The 16,429-nt window shown below is 39.2% G+C and overlaps 1 protein-coding gene across 1 annotated transcript in view; it reads left to right on the forward strand.

The window, feature by feature from the left end:
* The first annotated feature begins 1,040 nt into the window (after positions 1-1,040).
* The window catches only part of TACR3 (tachykinin receptor 3), a 38,211-nt gene continuing 22,822 nt past the window's right edge, over positions 1,041-16,429 (forward strand). Inside the window, exons 1-2 of the mRNA XM_038134367.1 lie at positions 1,041-2,202; positions 14,519-14,707. Of these exons, the coding sequence (XP_037990295.1) occupies positions 1,736-2,202; positions 14,519-14,707 (656 nt within the window). The 5' untranslated portion in view covers positions 1,041-1,735. The remainder of the gene's footprint in view (positions 2,203-14,518; positions 14,708-16,429) is intronic.

Here is a 16,429-nt window from a genome sequence, read left to right on the forward strand (position 1 = left end):
CTGGAAGATTCAGAATTCAAAATGGAACTTTGGGATTAACTGCAGTGACTTTCCTGTTACAAGCATCTGCAGTGCATGGGTAGGTTCTAGACATGCTGCAGCACCAGGTGAGCAGAGCAGGTGAGCTCACCTGGTTTACAGCAGAGCTTCTGTGGTTTTCTGCAGAGCTTCTAAGCCTGACGTGGGCGGGTGCTCAGGCTGGGGTAAGTTGGTAAAAGCTCATATAGAAACAGCCACAATTACATTCATTCAAATTAAAACTGCAGTGAAAACCTGACAATTAAAATGCAGGCACTGCTTCCACTGGGTAAATACATCAGGGAGGAAGTGGTACGCAGGAGTATTTGATTTTTGTTTGAAGCTTTTGTTTAAAAAAGTACTGAATGTGTCACTGCTGATAGGGACATTGAATAGCTCCCACTGCTGTGATACAATTGAAACCTCTGCTGATGACAAGTAGTAGCTCTAAATTATTGAAACATGAAAGATTGGCACTAAAACACATTTTCTCCCTTAAGACTGCAGCCTATTGAATAACAAAGGTTTGTTAGTTGAAGTCCCTTGCAATCAATCCTTGCATAAAACATGCATTCCTAATGCCAGCTGTTGTTAACATATTAACAAGAAAACTGATTTTGGATTTGAAATAAATTTCCTCATTTACCCTTTTATACCATGATAAAAATCACTGCATATCAAAATATTGGTTGCTCAAAATAATAATAGTACTAAGCATGAAATAAATGCAAATCAGGAAAAAGGACTAATTTTTTTTTTTTCAAAGACACAAAGAAAACAAACCACTAATATTTTGCCCATTACTAGGGACACCTATGTTTAGGGCTGCATATTGTTTCAGTAAAAATCAGTAACTGCTGAACATGCAAATAGCTTATAAACACTTCTTGATATCAATTACATATTACAGAATGAAAAATGAAATTAAAGAGCAGGAGAATGTGTTTGTTTGTCCGAAAGAGTCACTATTCTAAACCTGTAGGTAACAGAATGGTTTCAAGGAAAATGTGTACTAAATAAAAAGAGTGCAGAAAAAAAGCAGCTCTGAATTGATCTGGAATAAATTTATCTGAAAAGAGCTTCAATAAAAAAGGCAGCCTCAGTCCTGGGAATTTCAACTAAGCCAGCTGATTAGCCTGGCAAACACAGGGCAAAAAGACTATTTTAAAAAGGATGCACAATAATGAAACTTAAAGAAAGACAATATAAAACAAATCTCTCAACATAAACGAGATGAGAATTCATTTTTGCTGTGATGCTTTCCACAGCTCCTGAAAGTGCCTGCTGCTCGCAACGAATGGCATACAAGGGGAGGGAGAGCAGAGGGAAAGAGCTGTTAGCTTACCAGCTGATGGAGCTTATCGCTCCACTCCCTTCATGACGCTGGGAACTCACAAGCCTATAAAATGTGCCTTGGCTCCCAGTCCCCTTCTCCTTAAGCAAAATCAAAAGCAAGAGGCTGTACAGAGGAGAAACAGGATGCTGTTCTACTCCGAGGGAGCTCTCCTGGCTTGTCTGTTAGAGCATTTCTAACAGTTTGAACAGGATAGCCAAAGATTTTTTCTGACAGAGCTCTCCTTTCCAGTACCTGCTGTGCTGCCTTACTTCCCCTTTTCTTCCTTCCCTCTTCTTATCTGTTGGTGAGGATTTTGGAGGGTTGGGAGAGGGAGGTGGGAGAGGTACATCATTCCTGGAAGAGAGGAGAGAAGCACCCAAGATGACTTCGGTCCCCACAGCCAAGTGGAACATGAGCATGAGCAGCAGGTGGAACGTGAGCCTTGCTGAAGCAGGCAATCCTTGGGGACAGGCTCCAGCTGCAAATGCTTCTGCCCCCGTAGCCTCCTCAGCAGGCAACTTCTCCAATCAGTTCGTGCAACCTTCTTGGCGCATTGCCCTGTGGTCTCTGGCTTACGGCGGTGTGGTGGCAGTGGCCGTTTTTGGGAATCTTATTGTCATCTGGATTATCCTGGCTCACAAGCGCATGAGGACGGTGACAAATTACTTCCTGGTGAATCTGGCCTTCTCTGACGCCTCCATGGCTGCTTTCAATACTCTCATCAACTTCATCTATGCGCTGCACAGCGAGTGGTACTTTGGAGAAGCTTACTGCCGCTTCCACAACTTCTTCCCAATCACAGCTGTCTTCGCCAGCATCTACTCCATGACAGCCATCGCTGTGGACAGGTGAGAAAAAGTTTAGGAGTCAGAGATTGAGATCAGATTCTCTGCCAAAATAAAAATGCAGAGACAGCAATCATAGTGATGAGAGGCAAAGACCTCAACAGTTCATTCATTGTGCTCCTCTGTGCTTCTTTAGGATCTCTCCCTAACACCACTTTTTCTCCAGGTCTTTGGTCTTTTTTCTTCAGTCTTCCATTGTTTTTATTCTTCTGCTTTCTTTTATAACAAACATTTCCTCTCTCTGCTTGACTTCAGCTGCTTTCTGTGCTCCATATTTCAATACTTATTCTGTAACAGCAACTCAGGGTTTTACTCCCCGCTGTGAAAACAGTCTGTCTCTCAGCCAGTCATCTAATATATACTGATAAGGAGTTGCAGAGTGTGTGTGTAAAGGGAGAGGATTTCAAATTTCCCTCTTCTCTGTATTTCTGCAGATGGCAGAGGCATTTGCCTCCTCTTCAGAAATCACTTCAGATCCTGTTTTTAATAGCTTTTCTCACAGTCAGCTCTGAGATGCTTTGTTCCTGCTGATTTTAACTAATGAGACTATTTACATTGCCATCTGTGTGTATCTAGAGGTCTGGTAAGAACACAATTTCAAAGTGCTCAATTTTTTTTCTGATTTCTTGAACTAAAATAAAGCTTTGTGACAGTCAAAGAAAAAAAGTCTGGGGAAAACTTTACCTTTGTACTCCTGACAATAATGGAGTAAGACAGCTGTACTGAGCATACAGCAAAGGGGAGATGTAGTTGCTGGGTTTCCTACACAGATGGATTGATGGACTCTGTTTCTCAGAGTCTCCCCTGGGAAATGTTTCTTTATTATTATTATTTTCACATTTGCTGTGCTGGAGAGATAACTTACTGGGTTTTTTGGGGTTTTTTAGAAAAACAGATTGATTTGTATTTCAGGTCTTTTATTCCTCTTAGCAATGCACTGAGATTACTCACTAAACTCCTATATATTCAAATCACATTATACATATTTTCTTAATTGACTTATCAGAACTGCAGTATTTCTAAGTGATGATAGTTAAGATATTTTTAAAGGTTCAATCCACTTTCTGAAATGCTATTTCTCATTTCCATGTACAAAGATTGTGAAAAATTGTTGTGCCTTTTGTACTTGTGGCCAAGTTCATAATACTTTTCTGTTTGCCCTACTAATTGAAAATTTTCAGTGGCATTCTCAGCTAGATGCATTTCTGTTCTGTAAAGCTAGAAATGAAGAGCAAATTAGATTCCTGGCAACTCTTGTACTTTCCTGCTCTGAGGATGAGAGAAGACATGAGGAAATCAGTACACTTTCCTCCTGCCAGTGATGTATCTTCTCAAATGTTAATCCCCATTAAAAACTGAGAAGATAATGTACCACTGCTACTACCTTTGACCAGGAAAAGATTTATTTCATTGTCCTTATGAGTCTCTTTGAGTTCATTTGTCTTCGCTTAAAATTCTCATCTAGCTTGAGGTTTTCAGAAACATAAAAGGGCTTTAGTTGAAGTATGTAACAGAGCTGCATATTGAATAGTTACTGCTGCAGCTCATCAAGTCATTAGTTGAGCAGTTACAGGGATGCTCTGAGTAATGTTTTATTTCATTTTTCCTGACAAAATTATCCACAGAGATGTAGTACTTACTACTTTGGCAGTTCCTAAAGTTATGCTAGGAAACTAGGAACAAAAGTGAATACCGCTCCTTAGGAATCCAAACTGCATTTCCAGACTGAGAGAAAATAGCTCTGCTCCACAGTGACTGAAGTGCAATGGACAGATACATCTATTGGAAATGTTTTCTTTGGTGTAGCAGTGCAAAACGCTGGTGCTCAGAGGTGAGTAAATAGCTCCTGTTACTCACTCTGACCTAGTTCTTGTCTGAAAATCCCCTAAAGAAATCACCATTTGCACCCCATCACATCCTCTAAGTTCACCTGCCTCCAAAGGCAAATGAAAATCTTCCCAACGAGCAATGACATAGCTGTGTTTAGGTGAGCTCTCTGTAGTACCAAGCAGCGTCATGTAAAACAAACGGAAGAGCTGTCCATCCCTCCTTCCCTATCTTACTGCTATTCCTTTTCCTTTTATACCAAATCACACCTGATGCATCCCGTGCCTTTAAGCATTCCCCGGCTACCTCTGCAAAACAATTCTGTCAAGTTGAGGAAATCTAAGGGTCAAAATAGATCCCAAGGAATGTGCTTGTAGGATCAGACTGCCCTATTCCAGGGCAAAGATCTGCTGGATGGATGTCTTTTAAAACTTTGGTTCCCGTTTGCCTTTCATAAAAGTTCAGCCATTTTAGCCCAGTAAACCCATCCTTACACATTCTTTTAATTAAAAAAAATCAAAACAACAAAAGCTACAAATCAGGATAAAGCTGCCAAGGGAACTGAAATGAGGGGATCAGATGCTTTTCCTTCAGAAATTGTTACCATCCCAAAACACTAAAGGTCATGGGTAGTAACTCACTAAAAAGTATGGTGCAATATGCTCCACTGGTTGCTTTAGAGCATCCAAATGTTCATAGAGTATAAACGTGTGACTGTGAATCTGGACATCAATGAGCAGAGATCATGGGCAGTACATGTTTCTTTTCACATCTGGTTGTGTAGGACATTCGAAGCTGTGTGAATTGTGAGATTACTGGGCTGACACTGAGTTTTGTGAACTAGGCACTTCCTGCAGCGGGGGTGAGCTGCAGCTGGAGCTGAGGATTAAAGTATCCAAGACTGAATATCCTGGTCCTAGAACATAGGCTCAAATTCATGCAGATTTATTCACACTTCTGACTATCCCTTCCTAGTGGTGTTTTTTCTCCCTGCTTTCTCCTTCTTTTCCAGCAGGCTGTTTGCAGTCTACTGCAGAGAGGGCACAGATAGCTCAAACCAAGTTGTTTCAGGCACCAGAAGCAGCATAGATTTTGCAGTGTGCTGCTTCATGGGCATTCATTCCTGCATTCTTCTATAGCTCACACTGCACAGTTCCACATTTCCATAGGTTCCAGTGCAACAGTTCCTTTAGCTACGTTGTGGGGATAAGCTGGTAAATAGTCCAAGATAAACTGAATAGGAGATGACTCTGGAGCCTATATGCCCTTGTCACTGACCAGCGCATGATCCTAAACTCCATCTGTGATCATGGCAATACAGGGTGTGACTGCAGTACAGTTCTTGGACATACTCATGACAGTAAATTACGCAGAATTTAGGCCACCTGGCCACTGAAGACTTGCTGTCCTTTCCTACAAGACCTTAGCATGCAAAGAAGGTGGTTCAGGTATGCCAGCAATAACTTTTGAGTCCCGAGATTGCTTCGTTATACAACCTGCTTTTTGTGTAGGCCTAAAAATTCTCTGCAGATGCTTGGTGATTACAGTGGAAGTTTGGGGATGTAGCAATACAGAACAAAATAACATACCTTCAGTAGAGCACTTAGTACTATGCATTGTTCCCTGGTTTTAGCACATTTACTGTATTACTTTCTCAGTTACTTTTTCCTCTGCAATTCCATAATGATTTTCACATGTCAATGAATTTACCTCTTTGTAAAAGCAACTCCTCTGGACTTAAAAGTGTTCTAATAGCAATGGCGAGCAGTTGCTGATCCTATTCATATCTTATCATTTATTTTCTTTCTAGTATGCCTGCAAGTTTTTGGTCTTTGAAGGCAAATGTGTTTTGCCTTGATTTTATGTGACTTTATATTTAATATTCAATTTTATTTCTCCTCTTGTACAGTCTTCTCTCTTTTTTATGAACCTTAGTACTACCTAGTTACTAGCATGCATATGTATGTCCTTATTCAATACTTGTCATCCTACCTTAGTTTCTCACTTATAATATATCTACAGAAGCACACATATACTGTGTCAGGTTTTTTTTTTCTGTGACATTGTTCAGTTACTGATGGCTGTTAATAATCCCTCTACACACTCAGACTCCAGCAAAAGTAATGATACAAGCTTGTAACAAAGATGGACATGAGACATAAACGCAGGATTCACCTCATAAAAAAAAAATCCAAACTCATCATATATACACACTCACATCCTCAAAATATCACTTAGGCTCTTCAATCTCTCCAGGTGTATTCTGTAAGAGCAGTTATTTTTGTCACAAAATAGTACTACAAGCCCTATAAATTAATGTTACTGAAATTCTGAAGTAGGCAATTGGCACCAAAATGTCTTATCTTTCCAGTAGAATACATTTTGCTATCACATTCTGCCTGATTTCCCATTCCTGGGACAAACTGCTTAAGGCCTTCATGCACCATAAGCATTTTACACTGATAGTCCTTCCAAAGGATCTATGATCTGACTGTTATTAAGTATCTGTTACCTGCCTTGTGTGCTCAGAAATAATAAAGTACAGGGCAATGTGTATGTGTAAAAATGATCTCAAACATGTCTGGCAGGTTAAGACATGCAATGCACAGGGAATGACCCTGTGTTGTGGTCATATGGCAGCAGTGTCAGCAGGAGATGCACATCAAGAAGATCTGTTGGTATTTGCATCCTCGAACGTGAGCTTGACACCAAGTGTTTTGTGCTTGGCTCACTGGTGAATGGAGGAGGCTGAAGCAGTGACAGAAGGAAACTTGCACTGCCCAGCCAGCTGCCACACCTGGCACAGAGCTTTGGCCTCTCTCTCATTCCCTTTTCCTCAGATTTACATGTCTCATAGTAAATGGTTTTCATGTAAAAAGAAGTGAGAATTTGTACTGAAGACTTGTGAGAGGAGAGATGAGCATCAGAACAAGAAAAACAAAAAAGGAGATGGAGTTTTTTCCAGGTTTCTTGTGCTTCACAGTCTAGAGACCTCCCCCTCATAACTGAGAATATTTTCACCAGAAGAAATGGATAGTGCTTCTGTCTGTTTTTTTTCTGTAAGATGCCATTTTACTGTTAGCTGGCTCTTCCTAAAGCCTCTGGTGCCACATAACTACAGAAAACACTACCTGCCATGCCCCTGCTACCACACTAAAGTGCAACACAATGTTTTTTCAAACTGATGCATGACTTCAAAATCACAACTTTGGGAATCAGTCTTGGTCACCGCATATCATGAAGGGAAAAAATGCAAGACATGCTTTAGAAATTATCACTTTTATTTCTATTCTTACTTTGCCAATCAAACTATGTAATTCAAAGAGAAAATCCCTTCCCCATTTCTCTGTCTTCCTCAAAGAGTATTTGAAGGTGAAGCACATCTTACTAGTTCTTAGAACTGGAGAGAAAATTCAATAGCAGGGCATTAAGGGTTCAAATATCAAGAGCTGAAACACAAAGGACTCTATTATCAGGGGGTCTAAAAGTATTTTTTGGGACTTGACAAATCTCTTTCTTTCTCTTTTACTAAAAAGGTGAGATAGTTTCTGCAGAACACTGATACAATGGATACAGGATTCAGCATGCAGAGGCCTAGGGAAAATAACCTTTTCCTGCAATGATACAATTTCATAGCAATTGGGCAAAAAGACAGGATTTTTTTGCAGTTTTGGTCAAACTTCATGTCAGAGTTATACTATTAACAACATATTGGGGCAGTCCAGGAAAAATAAAATACAGGCATAACAGTTATTTTTTCTTTCTTGTTTTGTACTGAGTAAATATTCTATTTAATAAGCTGCTTTCAAAAGGTGCTGTAAAAAAAAGGTTGATACACCAATATCTTGAGAAATATAAGCAACATTTACAACAGCAACAAGCCCCCAGAATTCTTGTTCCAGAGAGGAAATAGCCACTAAGTTTTAACCTTATGTTCAAACAACAAGTTCATTTTAGACAGAGTCTTAGCATTAAATACATACTTGTTCCTAATTTAATGAAAACTATTAAAATATGTTCTGTGGTTTACTATGCAATGTAGCCTGTGGTACTTTTAAAAGTTAGTCAAGGATTGGGGTGATGAGTTTTTTGGGGAGAAAGGTTTGTTTCATTTATTTATTTTCTGAAATATTATTGCCTAAATGCATGTTCTTCTTACTAATTTACCAACCAGGAGAGTTGTATCATTCAGATATCTGTTTCCCTAAAGTAAAATTATATCAAGATAACTGCAGAAACAAGTAGGAAGCCATCTAGATGACACTGGCAGAAATGTAGACACTAACAGTGGTTTAATGCAGCTGCTTCTACAGACTTTGCACTGATATTGGCCCTCAATAGCCTAGGTAGATGATACTAAAAGAAAAGGAGAAACCTTTCAGTCAGGGGAAGTCAGTCTATCATTTTATGAGACAGACCTTTTCTATCAATACTCATAGATGTAGAATACGTTGCATAAAATCAATTACATACTCATAAAAATCTAGCCCATTGTCAGTTACCAGATCCTCCTCAAGTAGAAAGCATTGTTTATGAGAGCTCAGCCATCCTGAAAACTTTCACTGTTACTGGTTTTAGGTTTTAGTTAAGAGGAGCTTGTAAGCAAGGCGTTGGAAGATACTCCTGATTTCAGAAAAACTTCAGTGTTTGCCCCTGCTCAAAGCACAAATAGTCATTCACCCAGAGCAGCACACATTCCTCTGGGTAAATCAAGGCCAAATGATAACCCTGGGATATTGCCCACCGATATCTCAAATGTACCAGGTGTTTATCTGTCTGCTGTCACACACCTCCTTTATGGCATTAGCTTTAAGGTGAACACGGCACAACAGACCCTTCAGGACACCAAAACCAGTCCCTTCTCAACAGTCAGTTATAGTCCTACAGAAATGCCCACAGCTCTCTTCCTGCAGAGAAAGTCACACTAAATAAATTAATACAAACCAGTCCCACAAGAAAAGAAGGTGCCTTGTTCTACAGTAGGTAGAAGATAAAAATTTAAGAATACAAAAGTTAAAGATTTGGTTTTCATCATACAAAAAATGCATTTAAAATCTCAGTTCATTCCATCACCTTTAGTCTACTCTATATAGCTCACATTTTGGAGGATTTTCCACAGCAATGTTCTAAACAAGGGCAGGGAATCACAGCAATTCCCTTAAGTTTTTTAAATACCAGTTGATTCTAAGTAGAAAGTTTCAAGACCAGCTCCTGTCTTGAGGGAATAACAGCTTCTGTGTAGTAATGAAAGAAACATGCTCTGCTGTTTCCTGTTGACAAGTCACTTGTGATTTTTCTCTCAGTCTCTTCCTTTGTCAAGTTCCAATTTCCTATTACAATCTGGGATGATTACATTTTGCCCCATGTGAGTTTATAAATACATTGTAAAGAGGTGAAACAAATCAGGATGATTAAAGGCTTCCAACCAGGTCTCCAAATGGGCATTTGTAGGATCCAATTTTGAACCTCATTTTATTTTAATAACATCTTGTGTATTTTTGCCACAATTTTCTAAATGATGTGTTAAAGACGAAAGGTCTTCCTAGCTGTATTAGCCAGTGTATGCTATTTTACAAAATGACAAATAAGGGGTTTTTTTAATCTTTTCTATTGTTGGGATCATCATACACAAACTTCACAAGCTTTTATAGTATTTAGCAGCTATTTGGCTCATGTTGCTTGAAAACTGTAAGAGAGATACATGATTATGCTGCCATTAAAACTACTGGCTTAAAGAGTTTATCAACATTACTCAAAAGAAGACTGTCTCTATTTTTGTTTCAGAGAAAACAGGTTTTCTTGATTTGGTACCCAAGACACAAGAAGAGAAGAGTCTAAATTGTAGATTCTAGACAAACAGAGCAGCTCAGAAGGGAACTGGATCTGTTCTGACCCCAGAAGCTAAGAAAAGAGTGCAGCAGCAAGTACACCATGATGCACCAGCCATTGTATCATACAGCCTGAATGATTTCTCATTAAGCTCAGTGGAAAGACTCTTGGTGACTTCAGTAGTAATCAATTAGGGACAAAGATTCACACAAAATAAAGCTGTAAGAGAAGTGATGACAGTGGGATGTCATATGGTCACAAGAAACAAAATCATGTGCTAATGATGAACATATGAAACTGAAGTGCTACCTAAAATGCTCTGGAGTCATACACAGAAGAACATGGTGCAGTTGTTAAGCAAGCCACATTCTTGGAAGCGTTGGCTTGAACTCTACCTGCACCTATTTTTATCCCTCCATTTCTAAATATGAATATTCCATCTTATAATTATTTTCCAAGTATAAATGTTTTGTTGGGTGGGGTAATAATAATTTTTCCTTGTTGTGATGAGTGTAATGAGTTCATTCCTTTCAGCGATGTACATTTTATATCCCTGCTTCATTGTGTAGAATAAGCTATCTGTAGCACTATCAACAGCTCCCACTGGAGTGAGAAAGCATTAGAAGTCCCACCTTTAAATCAAACCACCTCAGTGGGAGTTCAGAGTCCTTTATTCAGCAGGGAACCACACAGCTCAAGCCTGGTGACAGATGGAACAGAAACTGTCCAAAGACTGCAAAGCAAATTGTCACAGCATCCCACTGAAAAAATGGATGTGTGGCTCCAGAATGCTTTTCAGTGGTGTAACAAGGCTTCAGTTGCTTGTAGCCATTAGAAATCCTTCTTCAGCTCAAATGCCTACCATCTTTTACTGTCCTTGGAGAGGAGATGTGGAGAGGTACAAGGTCTGTGTATAAATATCACTGAACATGGTGAACCTATGAGGGCTTCTGCATTTGTCACTGGCTTCAGAACAACTGCATAAATTTTGGGCACAATAACATAAAAAGGCATTTATCTATCTAGAGAGCATCTAGACGAGGACCACAAGGCTGGTGAAGGGTCTGGAGGGGAAGCCTTATGAGGAGTGGCTGTGGTCACTTGGCTTGCTCGGCCTAGAGAAGAGGAAACTGAAGAGAAATCTCACTGCAGTCTTAAACACGTTGTTTATGGTTGGCTGATTACAGAGAGGATAAACTCTCTGGGAGTTCTCTCCCATATACCTGCAGAGGCAGGAGGGCTTGCCACCACATAGCCACACTGCCAAAATGTTCTGGTTTTATTCCACTTCTTACCTTGGAATCTCTGCTATGCTAGGGCTGATCTCTTTCATGTCTTTTGCTCTTACATGACCCCCAGTTTCCTTTCTTATTCTCACAACACAATTTCTATATGCTGTTATTCTACAATTCTCCTTTATTTGCTTCTCCTACTAGTTTCTCATTTTTCTCTTTTCACTTCTTTTTTTTTTCATTCAACAAACTGCTCCCTAGTCTCCGTTCTTTTGCTAGATCCTATGTCTCATCATTCTCCCTTTCACACCTGGCCTATTCAAACGTTTCTTTTATTTCTACACCATGTTCAGCACCATTCACTGCACAATTCAGATAGCATGCCTACGCTTCCCCCTTGTAACTGGCATTTTGCCATCCTTAACATATGTAAGGATATCATACAGAGCAAAAACATTAGCCATAATGATAGAGCTACAACATGAAACATGACAGACAGTTGTCAGCCATGGGGAATCGTAATATACGGGGCAATATGCTCATCATACATACCCATCATCCTATCCTTAGCCTCCTTACCTCACTGATTTTCTGAGCAACACCTAAGCATGGAACCTCTGGCCTGTGCTAGCAGGAGCTTTCATTCCTGCTGGAAGCACCCTTGCTGAGTGGAGAGAGATCAAAAGCGAGAGCAAACTGAAAATTTAGCTACCACTACTTCAGATTGAGCCTAAAGAGACAGCCAAACTACCCTTAGATACCTGTAATGGTAAGATAACATTTACAGCAAACAAAATCATAAGCAGAAGCATGTGTGCCTCCTCTGCAAATTACAGCTAAAAGTGTAGAAAGAAATCAGTTCTTTTTAAGGCTTCTTTTGGCTACAGAGGTAACATCCAGATTCCATTCAAACATGGAGGTAGTTTTTGACCTTCAATGAAGGGTCATTCCACATTTTCTGCTTTACTTACTTGTGGCAATGATGGTTTCTCTAAGAAAATGCTACCAACCACGTATGACAAATCTGAGTGATTGTAATAATTGCAGTTATAAAGCAACATTTTACTATGTTAATTAAGCAATTTTGTTTCTCAGAAAAGCCACTTACAGAACTTACAGAATACACTGTAATTGTTAGTGTACTGGCAAAGTAGAATAACGTAGATTTGTTATCAAAGGCTCTGTAACAGAGTTGTCAATACTCTCCACTAAATCTACCCAGCACAAAGATATCATTGAGGGAATAGTCAAAATTCCCCAACCTCCTTTCCATTTTGCTTGTTAGAATGACTGCCTGCTACATATTTGTAATCAATCTTGTGCAATAGCTAGGCTGTTGGCTTATCACTCAAATTTGAACTCTAAAAATAAATAGCATGCCTTTCATCTGATCCTTGTCCTTTGACTTATGTTACTCAGCCAGTTGTTAAAATTTCCATCAGTACAGCTGTATGAGTCACTTCACCCAAACAATCCATGTCTTTAAAGGGCAGACGGGGTGATAAAACAACCAAATTTTATCTCAGGCAACAAGAACTACTGTTGGTATCTTTTGGGAGTAAGATTAATATAACTGGGAATAAGAATAATGTGAATGTTATAGAAATCTGACAATAGCACATAAAATAATAGATATGTGCAATCTGAAGAAAAGTAGCAATTTGAAGGAAAGATTCCAGGCTAGGAGGAGATGCCTTAAGAGTCTCACAAGCATTATTATCTGCTTACAGCTTATCACTTACTACAAGTAAAGATCTTCAAATATTTGGACAGTGTTTGGCAGTCCACACAAAAGCCAGCTCAATTTGAAAGACAGGGCTCATGGCTACATTTACCAAGTGGTACATACTCTTTGGAGGAGAAGGGAGCTAGGTGGTAGAGGGCAGCAACCCAACTGCTGTTCTCAAGAAAGAGAAGACACCCAGCACTCAAAACTATTTCATACTATGTAATACCAGAAGCACCAGTTTGGCTGAAATAAAAAACCAAAAGGCAGGTGAAAGAGAGGGGAACTAACTGTCACCCTACAGAGAAAAATATCAAAGTGCAGTAAAACAAAAAAATTAACAAGCTTGCAATTCCAGATATGGAAACTGATGATTCAGAACTGAAGCTGTTTTAGATCACTCCCTGTTTCTGACAGCACTAGATGTTTTAAGCTATTAGGGCAGTTATGTCTATTAGAAAAGGCATACACTATTATGACCAATGTCGGATTTATCACATATTTTATCATTAACTATAAACAGAGTTAGCTTTGCTAAAACAAATATCTGTTCTGTAATTACTCATCTGTCAAAGATAAAATATCCAAAAAAATAAGACTATCTTGAGAGAAATTTCTGTACCACAGCACATAAATACAGATGCAAAAGATTCTTCCACAAATTCTTATCAGGAACATTATCTTACCAATATTATTGTTATTGTATCATGGCTAATGTCTATACGTAAAAATCTTGGACAAGTCTGCCAAGAACCTAGATGTGTATTGTAACAATTAAAATATATCACTCCATTTATTTGAAATGAGTATGAGTCTTTCAATTGCAGCAAACGCAAAACACTGACCAAAAAAATGATTGCTACAAATTTTGTATCCCTTGTTCCCTGCATCTGTAGAGATCAGATACAGAGATCAAAAACCAGAAAACAAGACTTGTTTTTCTATTACCGTCTATCTAGATGCTTTTTCTCATTGCTTTTTTTCCTAAGCGTTTACGTTGTAAATACTTAAACATTTTGATTCTTTTTTTACATGTTCTTCTAAGGTTACCAGCACACCTGAACTGCCAATACAATTATGGGGCAGCACAAAGAATGCTATATCCTTCCTGAGAGCATGGGAACTGAGAAGGCCAATGAGATGTTTCCTTGCTTCATGCATCTATTTCCCTCAGTGCTTTTACCAGTTCTAAACTGGCTCTTCTCTCAGTCTCTGTATGAATCAGTGTTCTGGTGTTCTTTGGCAGACAATCTGAAGTCAGTCTATCTCTACTGAAATAAATGCATGTGGACTTACCAGGTTCCTGTAGCTTTGGGACAGATGACTAATAATCCTCACAGCTTGGCTGTAAATTTTTGTATAAGAAATAAATGTTGTATGACCTAGCAGAGGAACAGAGGATCCAGCTGCATTGTTGCTTTTCAATTAGGGTGTACAGTAACAGAATGGTCTAACTTTTTGCAAAATAGTTTCTCTACTGATACACATTTGATTAACTGGGTGTCCCATGGCTCCAAAATAATATCCAATGAACCTTCTTCTTCCAGTGCTGCCCTCATTGGAGATGAACTACACAAAGAGCACAGTGACATCACAACTGCAGGAGGACAAATGTCTCTGCTTTTATCCTAAGCTTCGGCTGATTCTAGATATATGTGAATCTCCAAAGAGTTCTTACACAAAGGTTTTTTGCTTTCTTTTACAGATATATGGCCATTATCGATCCCTTGAAACCTAGGCTCTCTGCAACTGCTACCAAGGTGGTCATTGGGAGCATATGGATTTTGGCATTCCTGTTGGCCTTTCCCCAGTGCCTATACTCCATAACCAAGGTGATGCCTGGGAGAACTCTTTGCTATGTAGCATGGCCAGGTGGTCCAAAACAGCATTTTACGTAAGCTTTTGTTCTTTTAAACTTGTGCATGGTGGTGTTGGGACTTGCAATGGACTTCATGGACTTCACAAAATTTCTGGCATCATGCAGATACTCTGCATGCAGAATAACTAACAGCTTTGATCTGAGAAATGCAGAGCCAGTTTTCTAAGTAAGGATGATAAAGCATTATGTGTGATAAACAGAACAAATTTATTCTCTACCACATCTGAGTGAGCTCCCTCCTGTGCTACATTTTTACCATCATTGCTCTGCTTAAGAGCACTACTTCTGTACAGAGACGGTCAGAATTAGGAACATAACATGCAATTCAAAGCAAGCTTCCTCTTTATCCTAACCAGGAAAACAAGGATTTCTAGTCTCTTCTTAGAACCAATTAGGTTGGAAAAGACTTCCAAGGTCATCAAGTCCAACCACTGACCCTATACTACCAAGTCCAACCACTGACCCTACACTACCAAGTCCACCACTAGACCATGTCCCTAAATGCCACAGCAACACGTTTTCAATACACCCAGAGATGGTGAATCAATTGATTCTCTGGGAAGCCTGTACCAATGTTTGACAACCCTTCTCATGGAAAAAATTTCCTAGTATTCAGTCTAAGCTTCCCCTGGCACAGCCTGAAGCCATTTCTTCTCTTGTAACTAGGGAGAAGAGACAAACATCCACCTTACTACAATCTCCTTTCAGGTAATTGTAGAGAATGAGAAGGCTCTAACCAGGTTTTTTTCTCTAGATCTCTTCATGGGAGGGCTGGATTTTGCCACTTCATTTTGTGACACTATCACAATTACTTATGTCAGATACTAGTCCACAAGACAAAACTGGATAATCCGTAACTGGTCCCACTTTCTGAAAGTGAGAATATCAGTCAATTAAATTAAATATATCTTATTTGTCCCTCTGGTAGAATTAGGAATAAGTGGCTACTTAGGCATCTGTCCTTTCATGTCATCACTGACATTTAAGAAAAATATTGTGTTTAAGGCTGAAAGTCTGCGTAACCCTGTAGAATCAAATTTGACCCTTTGCTCTTTTTGAAGCAGGTGAAAGACATCCTAGTCACATAGAATTTTTATCACTTTAGAAGCCATACACAGACATTTCTCTTTAGGGCAGGAAGGTCACACTTAGTGGCAGCTGGGGATCCTTCACTTATCATTCACTAGGATTTCATCTGAACTTGGCATTTAACCAGGAACTAACAGGAGGCAAAAGAAATTATCTTTGTTTTCCCAGTGGTGACTATATTGCACACAGGCTGCAGATCTGTATTGTCCATGTGCTACAGATCTGCCATGTGATCACCCACCCAATGATGGGTGACAGGACTTTTATCAGGGTCTTTGCATCAATATATCACTAGAACACTTATTTTCCTCTTTCATTTATGGTCCAGACTAGAGCTCCAGATGCCTAGCTTGCCCTCATAATACTCGGCTGTGCAATTAAATCAACTCAGCTAGTTATGGGCAAACATACCTTATTCTGCTATCACTAATCATGATAAACTATACAGTCACTCATAATATACTAGTGCTCAGCATTAGACACCCCACAAAGCACATGCATTAAAATGTACATAAATTTGCAGTGCAATTCAAGACTTTCAAAAAAACAGTGAAAACACCAAGGACTAGCCAGTTAATATAAAACATGCTTTGTGCTAAAATAGAAGTCTTGACTTGTAGCAACCTATTCCATTGGTATAGCTCCTCT

The sequence above is a fragment of the Motacilla alba genome, chromosome 4 (genome assembly GCF_015832195.1).
Source record: "Motacilla alba alba isolate MOTALB_02 chromosome 4, Motacilla_alba_V1.0_pri, whole genome shotgun sequence".
In the NCBI taxonomy this organism is placed as follows: domain Eukaryota; kingdom Metazoa; phylum Chordata; class Aves; order Passeriformes; family Motacillidae; genus Motacilla; species Motacilla alba.